General features: G+C 55.5%; 3 protein-coding genes across 6 annotated transcripts; all 3 read left to right on the forward strand.

The window, feature by feature from the left end:
* The first annotated feature begins 151 nt into the window (after nucleotides 1–151).
* On the forward strand, nucleotides 152–7,731 carry RAVER1 (ribonucleoprotein, PTB binding 1). 4 transcript variants are annotated; one of them, XM_074260640.1, is made up of 14 exons: nucleotides 152–421; nucleotides 1,625–1,691; nucleotides 1,808–2,277; nucleotides 2,565–2,756; nucleotides 2,905–3,037; nucleotides 3,159–3,259; nucleotides 3,784–3,874; nucleotides 4,078–4,286; nucleotides 4,377–4,458; nucleotides 4,572–4,687; nucleotides 4,988–5,071; nucleotides 5,158–5,292; nucleotides 5,563–5,646; nucleotides 5,743–7,731. In XM_074260640.1, the coding sequence occupies exons 1-14, from the start codon at nucleotides 203–205 to the stop codon at nucleotides 5,887–5,889; spliced, it is 2,130 nt and encodes a 709-aa protein (XP_074116741.1). In that variant the 5' UTR covers nucleotides 152–202; the 3' UTR covers nucleotides 5,890–7,731. The 4 variants fall into 4 exon arrangements, with proteins under 4 accessions (XP_074116741.1, XP_074116761.1, XP_074116736.1 ...); XM_074260635.1 differs by having other exon boundaries at nucleotides 162–421; nucleotides 4,063–4,286; XM_074260660.1 differs by lacking the exon at nucleotides 5,563–5,646.
* A 114-nt stretch (nucleotides 7,732–7,845) lies between these two features.
* On the forward strand, nucleotides 7,846–10,278 carry FDX2 (ferredoxin 2). Its single transcript, XM_074260728.1, has 5 exons — nucleotides 7,846–8,266; nucleotides 8,432–8,492; nucleotides 8,576–8,682; nucleotides 9,411–9,498; nucleotides 9,749–10,278. Exons 1-5 carry the CDS (start codon nucleotides 8,113–8,115, stop codon nucleotides 9,903–9,905), a joined length of 567 nt encoding a protein of 188 aa, XP_074116829.1. The 5' UTR covers nucleotides 7,846–8,112; the 3' UTR covers nucleotides 9,906–10,278.
* A 148-nt stretch (nucleotides 10,279–10,426) lies between these two features.
* ZGLP1 (zinc finger GATA like protein 1) lies at nucleotides 10,427–13,514 on the forward strand. Its single transcript, XM_074260716.1, has 6 exons — nucleotides 10,427–11,307; nucleotides 11,528–11,965; nucleotides 12,180–12,280; nucleotides 12,515–12,608; nucleotides 12,913–13,037; nucleotides 13,276–13,514. The coding sequence occupies exons 1-6, from the start codon at nucleotides 11,150–11,152 to the stop codon at nucleotides 13,455–13,457; spliced, it is 1,098 nt and encodes a 365-aa protein (XP_074116817.1). The 5' UTR covers nucleotides 10,427–11,149; the 3' UTR covers nucleotides 13,458–13,514.
* The last annotated feature ends 1,585 nt before the right edge of the window (nucleotides 13,515–15,099 follow it).

Consider the following 15,099-nt stretch of genomic DNA (forward strand, 5'->3'; position numbering starts at 1 on the left):
AGGCTACCAAAGTCCAATTAGGGAACAGAGCTAACCCATGAGTGGGCGGGGTGATGGCGGGAGGAGTTTCGCAGCCAATGGGCTGCAAAAGGATCGGAGGGAGGTGGGACTAGACCTAGCCAATGGATGGGCGCGGAGCCGTTGCCGCTCTAGGCCGCTCCGCCCCAGCTCGCTGGTCCCAGAAGGCGCCGGGTTTCCCAAGATGGCGGCAGACGTGTCCGTTACTCACCGGCCCCCGCTGAGCCCGGAGCCCGAGGCTGAGGCCGAAGCGGGCAGTGTCGGGGAGCGTAGGGCGCAGGACGAGAAGCTGCCGCCCCTAGATCCCGAAGAGGTGCGGAGCCGCCTGGAGCGGACTGAGCGCCAGTTCCGTAACCGCCGAAAGATCCTCATCCGGGGCCTCCCGGGGGACGTGACCAACCAGGTGTGACGCGGGGGGTATGGGGGAGAGATAGGGAAGGAGAGAGGCAGGAAAGACCCATATTCATGGTGTGTGTGAATGGAGTTGGGGGAGGCACGGACACGGACCAGAGACAGCGCATGAGGCTGGCTGGGAGGCCCGCGGGCAAGACCTCTGACGGCTGGAGGGACTGAGGGGCATCCTCCGCCTCGGGGTTGGGGGGTAGTGGGAGAGACCGACGTGGGAGTTCGGGGCGGGGTACGCCTAGGGAGCGTGCTGCGCTGGGGGGGGGAAGGGAGAGAAGGAAAAGATCAAAGGGGCGTGGCAGCCCCGAAGCAACCAACCAATTTGGGCGAGGCCGGATGATTGACGTTGCGGGGAGGGACCGTGGACGGTCTTGGGAGGGACGCTGGTAGTAGGTCTGATGGGGTGTTAGGGCGGTGGGCTAGTGGGGGGCGGGGAATCTCCACACCGGGAACCTGCTGCGCCAAACTGGGACGTCTGAGGCTCGTGGCCAGTCCAGCATAGCCCAGAGACAACAGGTTTATGGACTGCCTACTAGCTCTTGGCCTTTTCCTATGCCCTCGGGGTGGAAGGGAGGGAGGCAGCCAGCCTCCAATTCCAGAAATTGTGGAAGGGCAAACTTAGAGGGATGCCCGGCCTTCTTTTCACTAATCCTTCAGCCTTAGTAAAACAGAAGTCTCCCCGGGTGCCTGATGTGAGCCTTCGGGTCCCGACTCTGGGCTGGCTTCCATTGCAGTTCCCTTTTTCCTCCAGGCGTGCTGGGAAAATGGAAAATTTGTTTTGTGGTCTAGTGCCCTTTGAGGCAGTGGAGATGGAAGTGTGGAAGGCACTTATTTCCGGGAAGGAGCGGGCACTTTTGTAAAGAAAGGAGGCTGTAAATGTGAATCTGAGGCTGGTGGTTGGGGATTTTGTTAGACTGGAATCGCTGAGAAGGAGCTCACTAGGAAGGGACCCCACTGGTGGCTTCTTGGGTTTCAGGGCGAACACTCCTCGGCCCTAGCAGGGCATTAGCGCTTGTGGAGTGGGTGCTGCCCACCGCGCCAGCTCTGCGGGTAACACGATGTCGCCCCTCAGGAGCACTGTCAGGACAGTCAGCCCCCACACATATCCCCTCTAAGTTCTCTTCATCCCTATTCCATTTTCTACCTTAGGATCCCTGCTTTAAGACTCCAGGTGACATTCTCAATATGTCTATTTCTCTAGGAAGTTCATGACCTCCTCAGTGACTATGAACTCAAGTACTGTTTTGTGGACAAGTACAAGGGAACTGGTGAGTGGTGCTGTGGCTGGGAGTGCAAGTAGGGGAGGTGGCTCCAGGTCAGGAGGCTGAGGTTCTGAAGGCAGCTGCGTCACTTTGGGCGCTTAGTCTATGATCTCTTCCCTTAGCATTTGTGACTCTATTGAATGGAGAACAAGCAGAGTCAGCAATCCGTGCATTTCACCAGAGCCACTTGAGAGACAAAGAGTTGTCGGTGCAATTGCAGCCTACAGATGCCCTGCTTTGTATCGCCAACTTGCCCCCAAGCTACACACAGCAGCAGTTTGAGGAGCTGGTGAGGCCCTTTGGCAATCTGGAGCGCTGTTTCCTGGTGTACAGTGAGCACAGTGGCCACTCCAAGGGCTATGGCTTCGTGGAGTATATGAAGAAGGATTCAGCAGCTCGAGCTAAGTCAGACCTGCTGGGCAAGCCGCTCGGCCCCCGGACTCTGTATGTTCATTGGACAGATGCCAGCCAGCTCACTCCGGCACTATTGCATTCACGTTGCCTCTGTGTCGACCACCTACCCCAAGGCTACAGTGATGTGGATGAACTTCGACAGGCTCTCTCTTCTGTACACCCTCCTACCTTTTGCCAGGTGAGCAGGCTCCCTGTTGTCAGGTTTTTATAGCTTTATTAAGAGGGTCATGAGAGGTACCTTAAGAATTCACTTCACTTCATTGAGAAAATTGGCCTGGGGACAGGGCATGATTTGCCCAACATTCCCACAGATAATGCCAGAGCCATGATTTGAATTTGGGTTCTCTCTAAATCTTTTGGTTTTTCTGTTATGTCAGGACTTTAGATTTCTTGACTTGCCTAGTCGTAAAACTGGAGTATAGATAGTGACAGACCTCCCCATTGATTTCTTCTTTTATTCTACAGCTTGCATATGGGCAGGATGGACAGCTGAAGGGATTTGCAGTATTGGAGTATGAGACTTCACAGATGGCTGAAGAAGCTCAGCAGGAAGCAGATGGGATGGTCCTGGCTGGGAGCCCTATCAGAGTCTCTTTCTGTGCCCCGGGTCCCCCTGGCCGAAGCATGCTAGCTGCCCTCATTGCTGCCCAGGCCACAGTGAGTAGGATCTCCCTGGACATAGAGCACTAAGCTCATTAAGAGACTCATGTTCCCTAGGTTTGGGATCTCTTCCTTCTGGTCAAGGTCTGGGTTATCTGTGTAGAAATGCTGGAGTATGAATGGGTTCTTTGGTTTGTCTCTTAAGGCTCTGAACAGGGGGAAGGGACTACTGCCTGAGCCAAACATTCTTCAGATCCTCAGTAGTTTAGGCCCGCCTGCGTCGCTACAACTTCTCCTGAATCCCCTGTTGCACGGCCCTGGGAGTGGAAACAAGCAGGGTAAGTGTTCCCCTTAGCCTGCTGTGATATGGGCATAGAGCCTGGGAATGGTCTGTGAAGTAAGGAAATACAGTGGGAAAAGGGAAGTAGTGAATGGGACTGGTTTTTCTGACTTTGACAGGCCTCCTGGGTGCACCTCCAGCCATGCCCCTGTTAAATAACCCAGCTTTGTCTACAGCATTGCTCCAGCTCGCCCTACAGACTCAGAACCAAGTCCAGCAGGTACGACCTCCCCTCCCTTCTTGGGCTACAGTTCCATACACTGTACCAGCTCTCCACTAGAACCGGGATTAAGAGATAAGACCAGGAACAATTACCAGGCCTCTCCATTTCTTTCTGTAGAACTCTTAACACGTTCCTTTACTTAATTATCTATGTCTGCCTGGCTGGCTGACAATGGGAGACCTAGTTTGCCATGGGATCATTGTGACCATCTGAAAGTCCACAATCTATTCCATTACCCAAGAAGAGACTACCCAGGGCTAGCTAAGCCTAGGGACTTAGGCCTTTCTGTTGGCCCCTCCTTTTCTTTATAAGCCTCATCTCCTGGCTTTCTATAATGGATTTTCCCTCTCAGCTTTTGCTTGGCCTCCTTGGAATGGCAATCACCCTGAATCCCATCCCTTTCCTCCTCACTACTAGGGGTGCTGATGCTTTTCCCCTTGGGTTCCTTTGACTGGCCACCTTCTGCCCCCCAATAGTGCTCAAATCCCTGATGGCTGACCCTGTGACCAAACTATTTCTAGAAACCAGGAATCCTTGGAGACTCTCCCTTGGGTTCATTCCAGTCTGGAGCCCAGCCTGGCCCCACGCTTCTTGGAGGAGAGTTACCGGCAGGTAAATTGAGCTGCTGCTACCCATTCCACAGTGGGGGGAGGGCCAGGGGCAGAAGATGCACACTGCATATAATGGGGCAATGCAAAGAGCCTGGGGATGCTTGGAAAGGCCAGGCAAGAAACATTAGGCTCAAACACAGAGCTGTGTCTTTTACATGTATGCTAAAGAGCGGCCTGTGCTCATGACAGATTCTCTCTTCCAAGGAGGAGTCCTGCCCTCTGACATGCCCCCAGTTCGAGGGAAGCCACCATCACTTTTGCCACCCCTGCTGGGTACAGCAGGAGGAGACCGTGAAGCTCTGGCACTAGGGGCTTCAGCTCCTCAGCTCACTTCACCCCCTGCCTCTCTCCGAGGTTCTGTCCTCAGTGGATTACAGAAGTTGAGTGAGAATGGGCCCCCACCAGCCTCTGGGGTAAGGCTCAAACCCTTCCTCTGGGGGAGGGGCAGACTGGGTTATCAGACATTGTGTCTCTGCCGAAGGTGACTGTGTTTTCCTTTTCAGGTCTCACTGTTGGGAGAGCCACCCAAGGACTTCAGGATCCCCCTGAACCCTTATTTAAACCTTCACAGTCTCTTGCCTACAGGTACTGCCTAGTAGGGTGTCCCAGCTAGGAGTTAGGTTGGAGTAGCCCTAGGTTGGGAGGTGATGGTTTCAGAGCAGCTTCCAAGGAGCTGATGTTCTTACCTTTGGCCCCAGGGGGAAGCAGCAAAGCCTTTAACCTGAAATCCAGCATGCTGGGCAGTGCTTCCAGTACCCGTCTGTCTGCTGAGGCCGGCCTCTCCTCGGATGGCTATGGCTTTGACTACCCATCGGTAAGTCTGGGCCTGAGGCCCTGATGCCTGCCCTTCTTCTGGATTCCTGGTTTGTTCCTGAGTTTTTGTCTCAGCATGCACATCAAGCTCAGACTTTTTCTGCTCATGTTAATCATGACCCAAGAGCAAATTCCCAAGTTCTCTCATAGAGAGGCTGGTTTCTATACCTGTTACAGCTGAGATATGAGCAAAAGGGAAGTGTTCAATCAAGGAGACCACTTGGGCTATAGTTATTGAGGTGGTTGTTGTGAAGTCATTTAGTTCCCTTTTTCTTTCAACTGTATGGTTTTTCCCCCCCAGGACTTAGGACCACGGCGTATGTTTTCCCATCCCCGAGAATCTGTGGGACCCATGCTAGGACCACTTGGGCATAGCAGACATAAGGTAACAGGTCCCTTTTGTCCAGCCCATCCCATTCTGGTTTTCTCCCACAATCTCACCCTGGCCTTTGTTTTCTTGGCTCCTTACAGATGTCTCCCCCACCTAGTGGATTTGGAGAGCGGGGGAGTGGAAGTGGGGGGCTTCCTCACTTTTACTCCGGCTCCCCTACCTCCTACTTTACCAGTGGTCTGCAGGCTGGCCTCAAGCAGAGTCACCTCAGCAAGGTAAGATACTCTAATAGACCATGCAAAAGATGGGAAGGAGAATTCCAAGAACCCCTTGCCTGTACCTGACATGGGAAATCCCAAGTCTTAGAGGGATGGGGAGCCTGACAGCAGTACTTATATTTAAATTGTGGGGGAGCTAAGATCTTAGCATGACAGTCTGAGTTCCCTTGGGGAAGAGCAGCTTTATCTAGTGAAAGGGCTCTGAGACAGAGAGATTAGCAAGCCTGGGTTGTGGGAATTGAGACTGATGGCTCCCTCACCTCTCAGGTTGTTGGCACGTCCCCCATGGGTTCTGGAGAGGGTCTCTTGGGTCTGGGTCCTGGCCCTGACAGCCATGGCAGCCTGATGAAGGTAAATGGCTTGGAGCAGGTGGTAGCAGGTGGTGAGGGGTCAGACTGGGGGAGGGGGACCACCTTTCACTTGTTGCTTTGTGCTTTGCATTCACAGACTCCCATGGGTGGCCAGAAACGGGGCTTCTCACACCTGCTTCCTTCCCCAGAGCCCAGCCCTGAAGGAGGCTATGTGGGCCAGCATTCCCAGGGCCTGGGGGGCCATTATGCAGATTCCTACCTAAAACGCAAGAGGATATTCTAATGAATCCTGGCCAGAATCTTCACCCTACCCTAGGCTGGCAGACTGCTTTTAAAGCTCACTCTTGGGATTTCCAATTTAAAAAAAAAAAACCAAACAACAAATTGTATGTAAAGAACTTGCCTTCTGACAGGGCCAGCCCCCTAGACCCAGCCCCTTTCTTCTCAGTAGAAATGGCTGTGCCAGGGGACGGGGGTTGTTCCCTCCAATACCAGCACCTTTTGACATCCTCCCTGGGACCCTGTAGCTCTTGAGGCTCAGTGTTTCAGTTGTTGGAGAAGAAGAAAAATGAGGGGGTATCCTCCCAGTAACAAGTAGGGACCAGATTGGGCAGGGGTCAGGATATCTTCTCCCCATACTCTGGGATCTATGTCACTCTTCCAGGGCAATGTCCTTGTCCTGCCCCACTTTGGACTTTTGGGGGGCCACCAGAGACCCTGTCCCCAAAACATTGTAGCCTTAAGAGGCCCCCAGGGTTTGTGACCTCATTCTTGCTTTCTCCTCAGTACCCTTTGCTCTGTGACCTCTTTCTTCATTCTTTTTTCTTCCTCTGTCCATTCTTTGTCATCTCGTTGTGTGTTTTGCTCCTCTCTTTCTCCTTGGTGTCTCTTGAGAGGCGTCTTGGGCTCCCTGGGTGGCTCCATCAGGCTGGGCCTATGCTGGATCCTGGGGTTTGAGTGCCTTGGACATCATGCAGCAGTTTCTTTAGGGAGATGTTGCATCTGTAGGTTGCCTTTAAATTTTTTTTTTAGCAATTGTTACTTTCTTGTGTGTATTGTTTTTTAATAAGAAGCCAGGAAAAACCCAGCTTCCTGATTCCCATTCATTCTAGGGAGCCCGGGAAGTTCAACTTTTAATATTTTCTTTATGGCTTTATAAATTTCTTAGCCATATGTTAGAGGTGATTTTTAGCCCCTCCTCTTCCTTTTTTTTTTTTTTTTTTTTGGAATGCTGCAGGTGAGGCTGCCTCCCACCCCCTGCTGCTGCTTCTAGTCTTTATAGAAATGGCCCTTCCTCTGTCCCCAGATGCCTTAAGGCCCTGAGCCTCAGTCCCAGGCCAGTCCAGAGAACTCAGCATCTGTGGTTCATTCTGAAGCTGCTGGGGCTACATTTCTCTCCTTAAAACTCAGGACCAAACAAGTTGAGAGAGGAAGGGACAGATTGGGAGGCGAGCCTTTCAGCCAGCCCATCCTCTGTCAGTCAGCTGGAGAGTGACTTGCTGCTGGATTATAAATGCAGCATTTGCAGAGGTCTCCTTTGAAATAAAGCTTTATCTTTCATTTCACCCATACTTCACTCCTAGTTGTTTTTATGGTGAAATTCTGCCCAATGATGTCAGCTGGAGACTCCCAGCTACCCCTAGCTAGCCCTAAGGCCAAAGTCTCCATGCAGAATGATACCTTCTTAAATGCCCCCAGGGAGAGAAAAGGGCCATCCCGGGCCTCTGATGTTTAGGGTAGGCTGCCCCTCTCCCAAACTCTTAAGTGAGCCAACCCCTTCTAGTGCCTCCATGTGCCCCTGGCACACCACCTCATACGCCTATCCCACCAAGACCTGCCATGCTTTCCTTTCACTCCCACCTTCCCAATATTTCCTCCTAATCTGTACTTTTGTCTTTGTCATCCGAGCTAGACCTGGTTGGACTACCCGTCCCGGGGCTCTGGGCTCAGACTCGCTGTCTTTGGACCAGCCCTAGCTTCCAGGGGCAAGGTTTTCAGTGCCTCCACTGTCTGTCCTACAGGAACCCTGGGTGGGGGGTAGTAGCTCTGTCCTCGTAAATATGACTGTCCCCTGAAATCTACATTTGCTGAATTAAAGTTTTTAAGTAAAATGATTTTAACAAAACTGGCGCCTGACTGATTCTTTGACCGGCTAGCCACGGTTTACCCAGATGTTGCCCATGCTTCAGATTCTAAGCTTCAGTTCGGAATTCACACCTTGCATAGTTGTGACATTTGTCTCCAGTCCCACATCACTCGGTTGAATTTAACAGTTGTATGCGGGAAGCGTTTATGTAAAAGTTCATTGAGCAGCAGGCGCGATCAAAAGGCTGTACAAACTATTTTAGGGGAAAAAATCCCAAACTCGAAAATTCACGCATCCACCTTTGAGATCTACCTGAATCCGCCCACCTGCGCGCCTATTCTGAGAATTACAGCTCCCCTCGGGGATGGTTAGTTCACGCAGGCGCCAGGGGTGGCCCTGTTAGGTCACGTGGCGTCTGTCATGGCCGCCTCCATGGCTAGGAGGAGCGTGAGCGCCGGATCGTTGATACGGACGGCGGGAGGCGGTCTTTGGTGGGGACAGGGGTCTCCCAGACCCGAACCGGAGAGAGCTGTCACCTCCTCGCCGGTCGGGCTCAGGGGCTTCCGGAGCACAGGTCCTTGGAGGAGGGGAGGAGGGGAGAAGGTTCCTCCCCTAGCGACAACGTGTCGGCCGCGGAGGGGTGGGGGGACAGGGTGATGAGTGGGTTTAACCCTTTCGCCTCCGGGGCCCCTCCCCCTGCGGATTAGGCCCCGCTCTCAAGGCCCGCGCTGTTTTTCAGGCCTTTGCCCCTCGGAGGAAGAAAAGCAGCAGCCGGAGCCGGAGCCTCTCTCCGGGGACTTGTGAGTAACATCCACCCCTGGGGAAGAAGGGGAGAGGCGGGAGCCGAGCCCCGCCCTCTCCGTGACTACTCCCCCTCCCCCAGGGTGAACGTGGTGTTCGTGGACCGCTCGGGGAAGCGCATCCCCGCGAGTGGGCGAGTGGGCGAGGACGTGCTGCGCTTGGCCCAGCGGCACGGCGTCGAGCTGGAGGGTAAGCGGGCGCTCGAGGACCGCCCGGTGCCATCCCTTCTGCGCGGGCGGGGGGAGGGGAACAGGTCCGCGGACGGGGAAGCGCCGACTGTCAAACCTGGAGGGGTCGCGGGCCGGCCGGCGCGCCCGCTGTGTTGTGCTGTGGGAGGCTTTAAGTTTGCATTTTATTCTATTATTTAAAAGGAAAAGTTATATTGCTTTCGTTTACGTCGTAGTCATTTATAGACATAATCCTTCCCTTCCTCTCGCGTTCCAACCCTCCCTTGTAATAATTTTAAAAACTAGCCACGCGACGTCCGGACCTCCCCGGCCTTGTCGGCCACACCTCCGCCAGGAGCAGGGAGGGGGTGCCGGGAGGAAAGGAGGCACGTGTTTGGTCCTCCAAGGTGCCAGTCAGAATGGGAGGCGGGTCTCTGAAGTCTTCTCTGCCAGTCACTCCGGGACCTTTGTGCTAATTACACTGCAATCAGCAAAGGAGCGGAGCCCATCCCTTGCAGGCTTTTCCCGTCTTTATTTGGGGTCACTTTCTCCTCCGGAGATAGCCTAGAAAGATCCCCTTTCTCCCCTAACGTCCCAGTATTTGTGCACTTGAGCCCTCAGCTTCCCATCGTACTTCTGCTAAGCTGCTGCCCCCCCACTTCCCCTTGTGCTGGCGGGTTTGTCCCCGGCCGGTTCTGAGGGGACGAGGGGGAGGAGTGACAGGGCCGTATCTGTCCTTTCCCTCCCCAGGAGCCTGCGAGGCTTCCCTGGCGTGTTCTACTTGCCACGTCTATGTGAGTGAGGAGCACTGGGCTGTTTTGCCTCCACCTGAAGAAAGGTAAGGGGAGGAGAGAGGGGGAGGGGAGATGAGGATGGCAGAGGCTGCTTTAGGACTGAGGCTTCCTGGGAAGCAGATGCTGCAGCACAGTAATCAGTGGCCACAGGTGTCTTCCAGCAGCCAGCGGAAAACGGGGTCAGGGGGTGGTTCAGGCCTTGTCCGGACCTTGGGCTGCCTGAGATGGGGAGTTAGGAGCAGACTGCTCTCCGAACCTGCTGGCTCCTTTATTAACCACAGCTTCTTTGGGCAGGGAGGATGACATGCTGGACATGGCCCCACAGCTACAGGAGAATTCAAGGCTGGGCTGCCAGATCATCTTGACAAAGGAGCTTGAGGGTGCTCAGTTCACTTTGCCGAAAATTACTCGAAACTTCTATGTGGATGGCCATGTCCCCAAACCCCATTGATGGGAAGCACCAGCGGGGGCCTGGAAGCACCTGCAGCTGCTGGACACGTGGGTCTCTTCCTCAGGCCTTGGTAGCTGCCTAGGTTGAGCATAGGACTCCCTTAATGGACATAGCTCACCTCTTGCCCTACTCTTCTCGTGCCTAGCCTGCTGACCAAATATGGCCAGATCGTGGACACCTTACGCGGGACCAGAGGGGGCACAGGAGAGAGATCACAAAGAAGTCTCCCTTTTCTTGGGAGGAATCTACACTTACACTTTAGAAGAAAATGTCCCTCTCTTGCTTCAGTTCTGGCAGAGGAGGGGGTGGGGCTCCTGGGCTCCCAAACTGGGGGTGTCTATTAGAGCCATAATAAAACACTTTACTCACCAAAGTCTGTCAAACCTCTTTGGGACAGAGTGGGGCTTTAGGAGGTTTTTGTCATAATTCTATCACCATCGCCCTGACCAACAGGTTAAGTTTAAGAAGAGAGGATTTTAAATTGCAAGCCTCTCAGGGGCAGTGGTCCAACAGGAAGAAGAGAAGGGGAAGGACTTGCCAGAATTAATCACACCTGCAAGCAGAATCGAGCTAAAGTGGAAATGTAGGTCCTCTGGCTCTGGGGCAGCCCTGAGAAAGGCTGGGGCCCTCACCCAGTTATCTTGGCTCTCCTATTTGGGGGAAAAGTGGAGTTTTCTAGCAGATGATTAGGATGTAGTGGTTAACATTTACATAATGCCTTATGGTTTACAATTAACCCGGTAACATAGATGATAGTCTGATAATATACTGCGCTGATCGAGGACAATGGCATTGCTGGCCCAGGTGAATCAGGGATTTTAGAAGCAAAGCCAGGACAGGATTCTGGGTCTCCAGTTCTGTGCTCCTCCCAGAGTGGGAAGGTCGAATGAGATGAATTTAAGACACCCCAGAAATCACCCCCCACCTTATAAAAGAGGAATCGGATTCATAGCAGCGCCCTGCCCAGTGATCCCAAGCAGCGAGGGAGCTCCGCGGGGAGCTCTACAACGACCGGCCTAGGCCAGAACTGTAGGCTATCTAGGAGGAGACTGTGGAGTAACAGCCCAGGCCTGGCCGGGACCGGCGGGCCCCGAAGCCAGGGGGTCCGGCTCTCCCAGGATGGGGTGGGGCCTTGGCAGTGACCACGCCCTCCTCAGCTGCGGCCAGTTCTCCCCAGGCCGAGGGCGGGGGCGGGATCTGGGCCAGAATAGCCAGAGGTCGGGGTGGGGTCTCCGGCCCTCGCCATGGAGGGGGAGCCCACCCCGGACTTTTCTGTCCTGCGGGACTTGTTGGCTCCTCCCTGCCTGGAGCCCGAGCTCCAGGGGGTCCTGGCGCTGCCTAGCTCTTCCTGCGCCGGCTCCTTAATCCTGCGCCGGGAGAACCGGGGCCCTGCAGAAAGCAGGTGTATGAGGGCGCGGACCTTCCCCCCACCTCTTCGCACTCCCCTTTGGGACAGGGAGGACCGCCCGAGTAGCCTTTCCATCCGGGATCCTTGGGGTCACCCCGGGGACATTCCCTGGGTTCTCGAAGCAGGGTCAGCCAGGGGCCACTCCCTGGGGGCCTCGGGTTAGTCTGTGGGCCCTGGGGGAGGGGCAGCTAATCCCATTGCCTGCTCGCTCTAGGACTCCTTGGCTGGCCCTCCCAGCTGCAGTGACCGGCCTGCGCTTTCTCCAGGAGACAGCAGAGCTGCTCCCGCAGGCTCCTGTGCCAGAAGCCCCCCGAGCTGAGCCCTGGCTGGAGCCACCACTGCCCCCCAGGGCCTTGGCCCCCCTGCCGGTCCCTGGGGGTCCTCGAGCCTGGGATGCTGTGGACTCACTGGCCCTCATCAGCCTTCAGTGTCACAGGCTGAGCCCCCCGAGGAGCAGGAAGCAGGTGGGGCTGGGAGCGGGACTGGGTAGGGGACCTGGCCTCCAGGCCCTGGCAGGCAGGACCCTCCGCAAACAGCCCCGCCCCCAACGGGGAGCCGAGGGGCAGGAGCCGGGATTCCAGGGTGTGGTGCTGAGGATGCACCTGAAGCCTGCTCAGGAGGGGCACCAGCTGCTAATCACTGCCCAGTTCAGGTATCTCGGGGCACCCAGCACCCTCTTCCTCACATGTCGTGGCCCAGGGCTGACTGCTGCCCTGACTGAGAGACGGGACCGCAGCGTGGGGATGAGCTGGCGTGGGCAAAGGTGGAAAGCTCAGGGAAGGAGTGATTCTTCTCATAAATAAGCCCGGGAGCTGCTGGAAACAGCGGTGACCCCCGGGCCTAAAGCACCTCCGCTTCCCCTGCAGTTCCGCCTGTGCTTCCCGGAGCTGGGGGGCCTCAGCTAGTCCCACCGAGGCCTCGCCCAACCCCATGGGGGCATCCGCGGCTAACCAGCAAGACTCCCCAGGTACGGGGGGGGGGGGGGGGAGGGGAGGGACAGCTTTCTGGCCCACCCCTGGGTGGGAGGCTTTCAGAGGCTGGAAGCTAAATCCTGCTGGATCCCACCTGTCCACCACCCTTCGCTCTCCCCCTCACTGTCGCAGTGGTCACCCGGATTAAAGCTGGGAGGGGGGGATGGGCCATTTCTATGGGCCCAAGGCATCCAGTCAGACTGTTCCCTCCTCACCCTCTGACCTTTCAGGGAGCCGGTGCTGTGCCTCCTGCCGAACCCAGAGAACGCCGCTATGGCGAGACGCGGAGGACGGGACCCCGCTGTGTAATGCTTGTGGCATCAGGTACCAGCTGGGCCAGCGGCAAGGGAGGGGAGGTGACCCCGGCGGGCCCAGGACGAGGAAGGAAGCTTTGTTCTGCTTGGGACGGGCCTGCGAGAACCCTGCTCCTCGAGGGCCTTGGAGAGTCAGGGGGTTCAGGGAGGGGGCGCAGGGCCAGGAGCCAAGAGGACTCCAGCTGCCTCATCTGTAAAAGGGATGATCAAGCCTGCCTCTTGGGGCTGTGTAAGCATGAGACTTGCTCTGAAAACTTTAAGTGCTGTAAGTGCTTCTTGCCAACTGCTACCCATCCACCTACTGCCTTATACAGATATAAAAAGTATGGAATCCGCTGCCCTGCCTGCTGGACTGTGCCCAGGAAGAGCATCTGCCCACTTGGGCATTGTACTCGTTGTGGGGCCTGGCTCTGTAGCCCACAGGGCCCCCTCGGGAAAGGTGAGGAACTGTCCCAGGCCCTGACCCTGTGCCAGACCCGCCCACCTGAGTTTCCTCATCCTGTTCTTTTCCCTCCATCCCCTTCCTCAGCCCCTGGACCTCCCCTCCCCCTAACCACACTGGGAGGAACTTTAGCTGGAGAGGAATGTGGATGAGGGTTCATGGGACTGGGAGGGCTGGGGAGGACTCTACATCTGCCATATTTATGATTCCTCTTTCCTTCCCCTTTGCCCCCAAGGGACTGAAGGCCACGATTCCAGTGTCCAGCCTCGGATGCCCCGGCTCCATGGGGAGAAAGAAAAGAGCTTCCCCAGAGAAATTGCAGTAAGGACAGGAGAGGGAGCAGGGATCCCCGCCGGCTTGGAGCGTAGCCCTGATGAAATGTGGATTCCTGTTCCAGTGGGAAGGCCAGAGCCATGACCTCCATCACCCCCTTCACATTAAAAATCAGAAATAAACTAGATCTGTTCATGCAAAGGACAAGTGTCTGATTGGGTGGCGAAAGGCCTGACCTTATTAACTTTGGCCCTCACCTTTTTCCATTCTTCCTCTCAGATGTTCCCTGAAACAATTCCTTCTGGGCTCTTTGGGGGAGGGGAGAGGGAGGGTGCTGTACACAGATGGCTATTTTCCATCTCTTCAAGGAAGCTCTTGCTATACCATCAGACTCGCCAAGGGAGTTCCCAGCCTTAATTCTGACAACAGGCTCTGTCCTTCTGTCTGGGAATTTGTTAGGGTGGGAACAGCAGAGGAAGTTGGAGGGAGGAGTAAAAACCAGGGGGAAAGCACCAGCTGATGGGCGGGCATTTGGCCCCTTCCTTGCAGAAGTGAAGCTCTCCGTCCTGCTGGGATCTCCAGCCCAGGGGCGGGGATGGGGAAGGCAGAGGGGGAGGGGCTTGGACTGAGGCTCCTGCAGATGGGAGGCAGCTGACTGGGGCTGCCGCAGGTACGCATGGAGCCTATCATGTCCTAGCAGTACTCTTCTTCCCCTACCAGGAGTCAATCATATCCAGAAATGAGGACTACAGAAATGTTACTGGGCACAAACTGACGTCCCTCGGGGTTGGGAAGGTCAGTGTTGTAAAAGCAGAGGGTGCTTTGTTTTGTTTTTTACCGGTTATTTCAGGGGCCCCTGTCTAGAGACAGGAGAGACAAAATAGCTGTTGACCCATTACCTCAGTTTACCTACTTATGACATGGGAAAAATGATCCTAAAGGATCGTGCCTCAAGCTCCTAGAGGGGCTGGAAAAGAAAGGATAAGGGGAGAGAACTCCCCTTCCCTCCTTCAAGCATTGAAATTTTTCTCCTTGTGTCCTTCCTTTTCTCTACCGTAGTTTCTGGACTTTAGTAGCTTCTCAGGCAGAGTAAACTGAGGTAAACTTTGGAGCTGGCTCTTCCACTAACTTACTTTGTGGTGGTTTAACTTTGTCCTCCACGGCCACTCTTAATCCCAAGCGGGCTTCTAGGAGAGACTCCCAACTTGCCTCTGTGGGGGGGGGGGCGGTCCTACAGGACCTTGGAGGGCTGAGGGAGCCGCTCTGGCCTCCCACCTATCAGGGCCAGAGAGGGGGCAGAAGGCCTTGCCCAGAGCTGCCTGCTAGGTTTCACTCCCTCCCCTTCTCGCTCACGCCCAGGCCAGAGGAAGCTGCCAGAACAGCCTCGTGGGTCTGGCCGGAAGAGATAGCATGGAGGAGACAGACTGGCCCCGCTAAGGCTGGGTTGGCGCTGATGCTCCCAATCTGAGCCCCTCGGAGCCTGAGGCCGGGCCGGGAAGGATTGGAGGCTGGGAGCAACCACCGGAAGGATGTGTTTGCCCTGGCCGCAGTAGGATGGTTCCCTGCCCCTGGAGCTCTCCCAATGCAAGGCTCCGGTGTCAAAGTTCCTTGACTGAAGGCCTAGGAGGGAGGAGGGGAAGGGTGTGGTGCAGAGATGCAGGATCCTAGGCCCCAGCCCCAGAGCTGGAAGGACTCTGAGTCCAGTCTCATCTCCTCCTTCGGAGAGTCTGATACCAGAGGCTGGAATTAGGGGCCTAGCCAGTACCCGGTGGGGGTCACCCCCCCC

The sequence above is a fragment of the Sminthopsis crassicaudata genome, chromosome 1 (assembly GCF_048593235.1).
Source record: "Sminthopsis crassicaudata isolate SCR6 chromosome 1, ASM4859323v1, whole genome shotgun sequence".
NCBI classification, from domain to species: domain Eukaryota; kingdom Metazoa; phylum Chordata; class Mammalia; order Dasyuromorphia; family Dasyuridae; genus Sminthopsis; species Sminthopsis crassicaudata.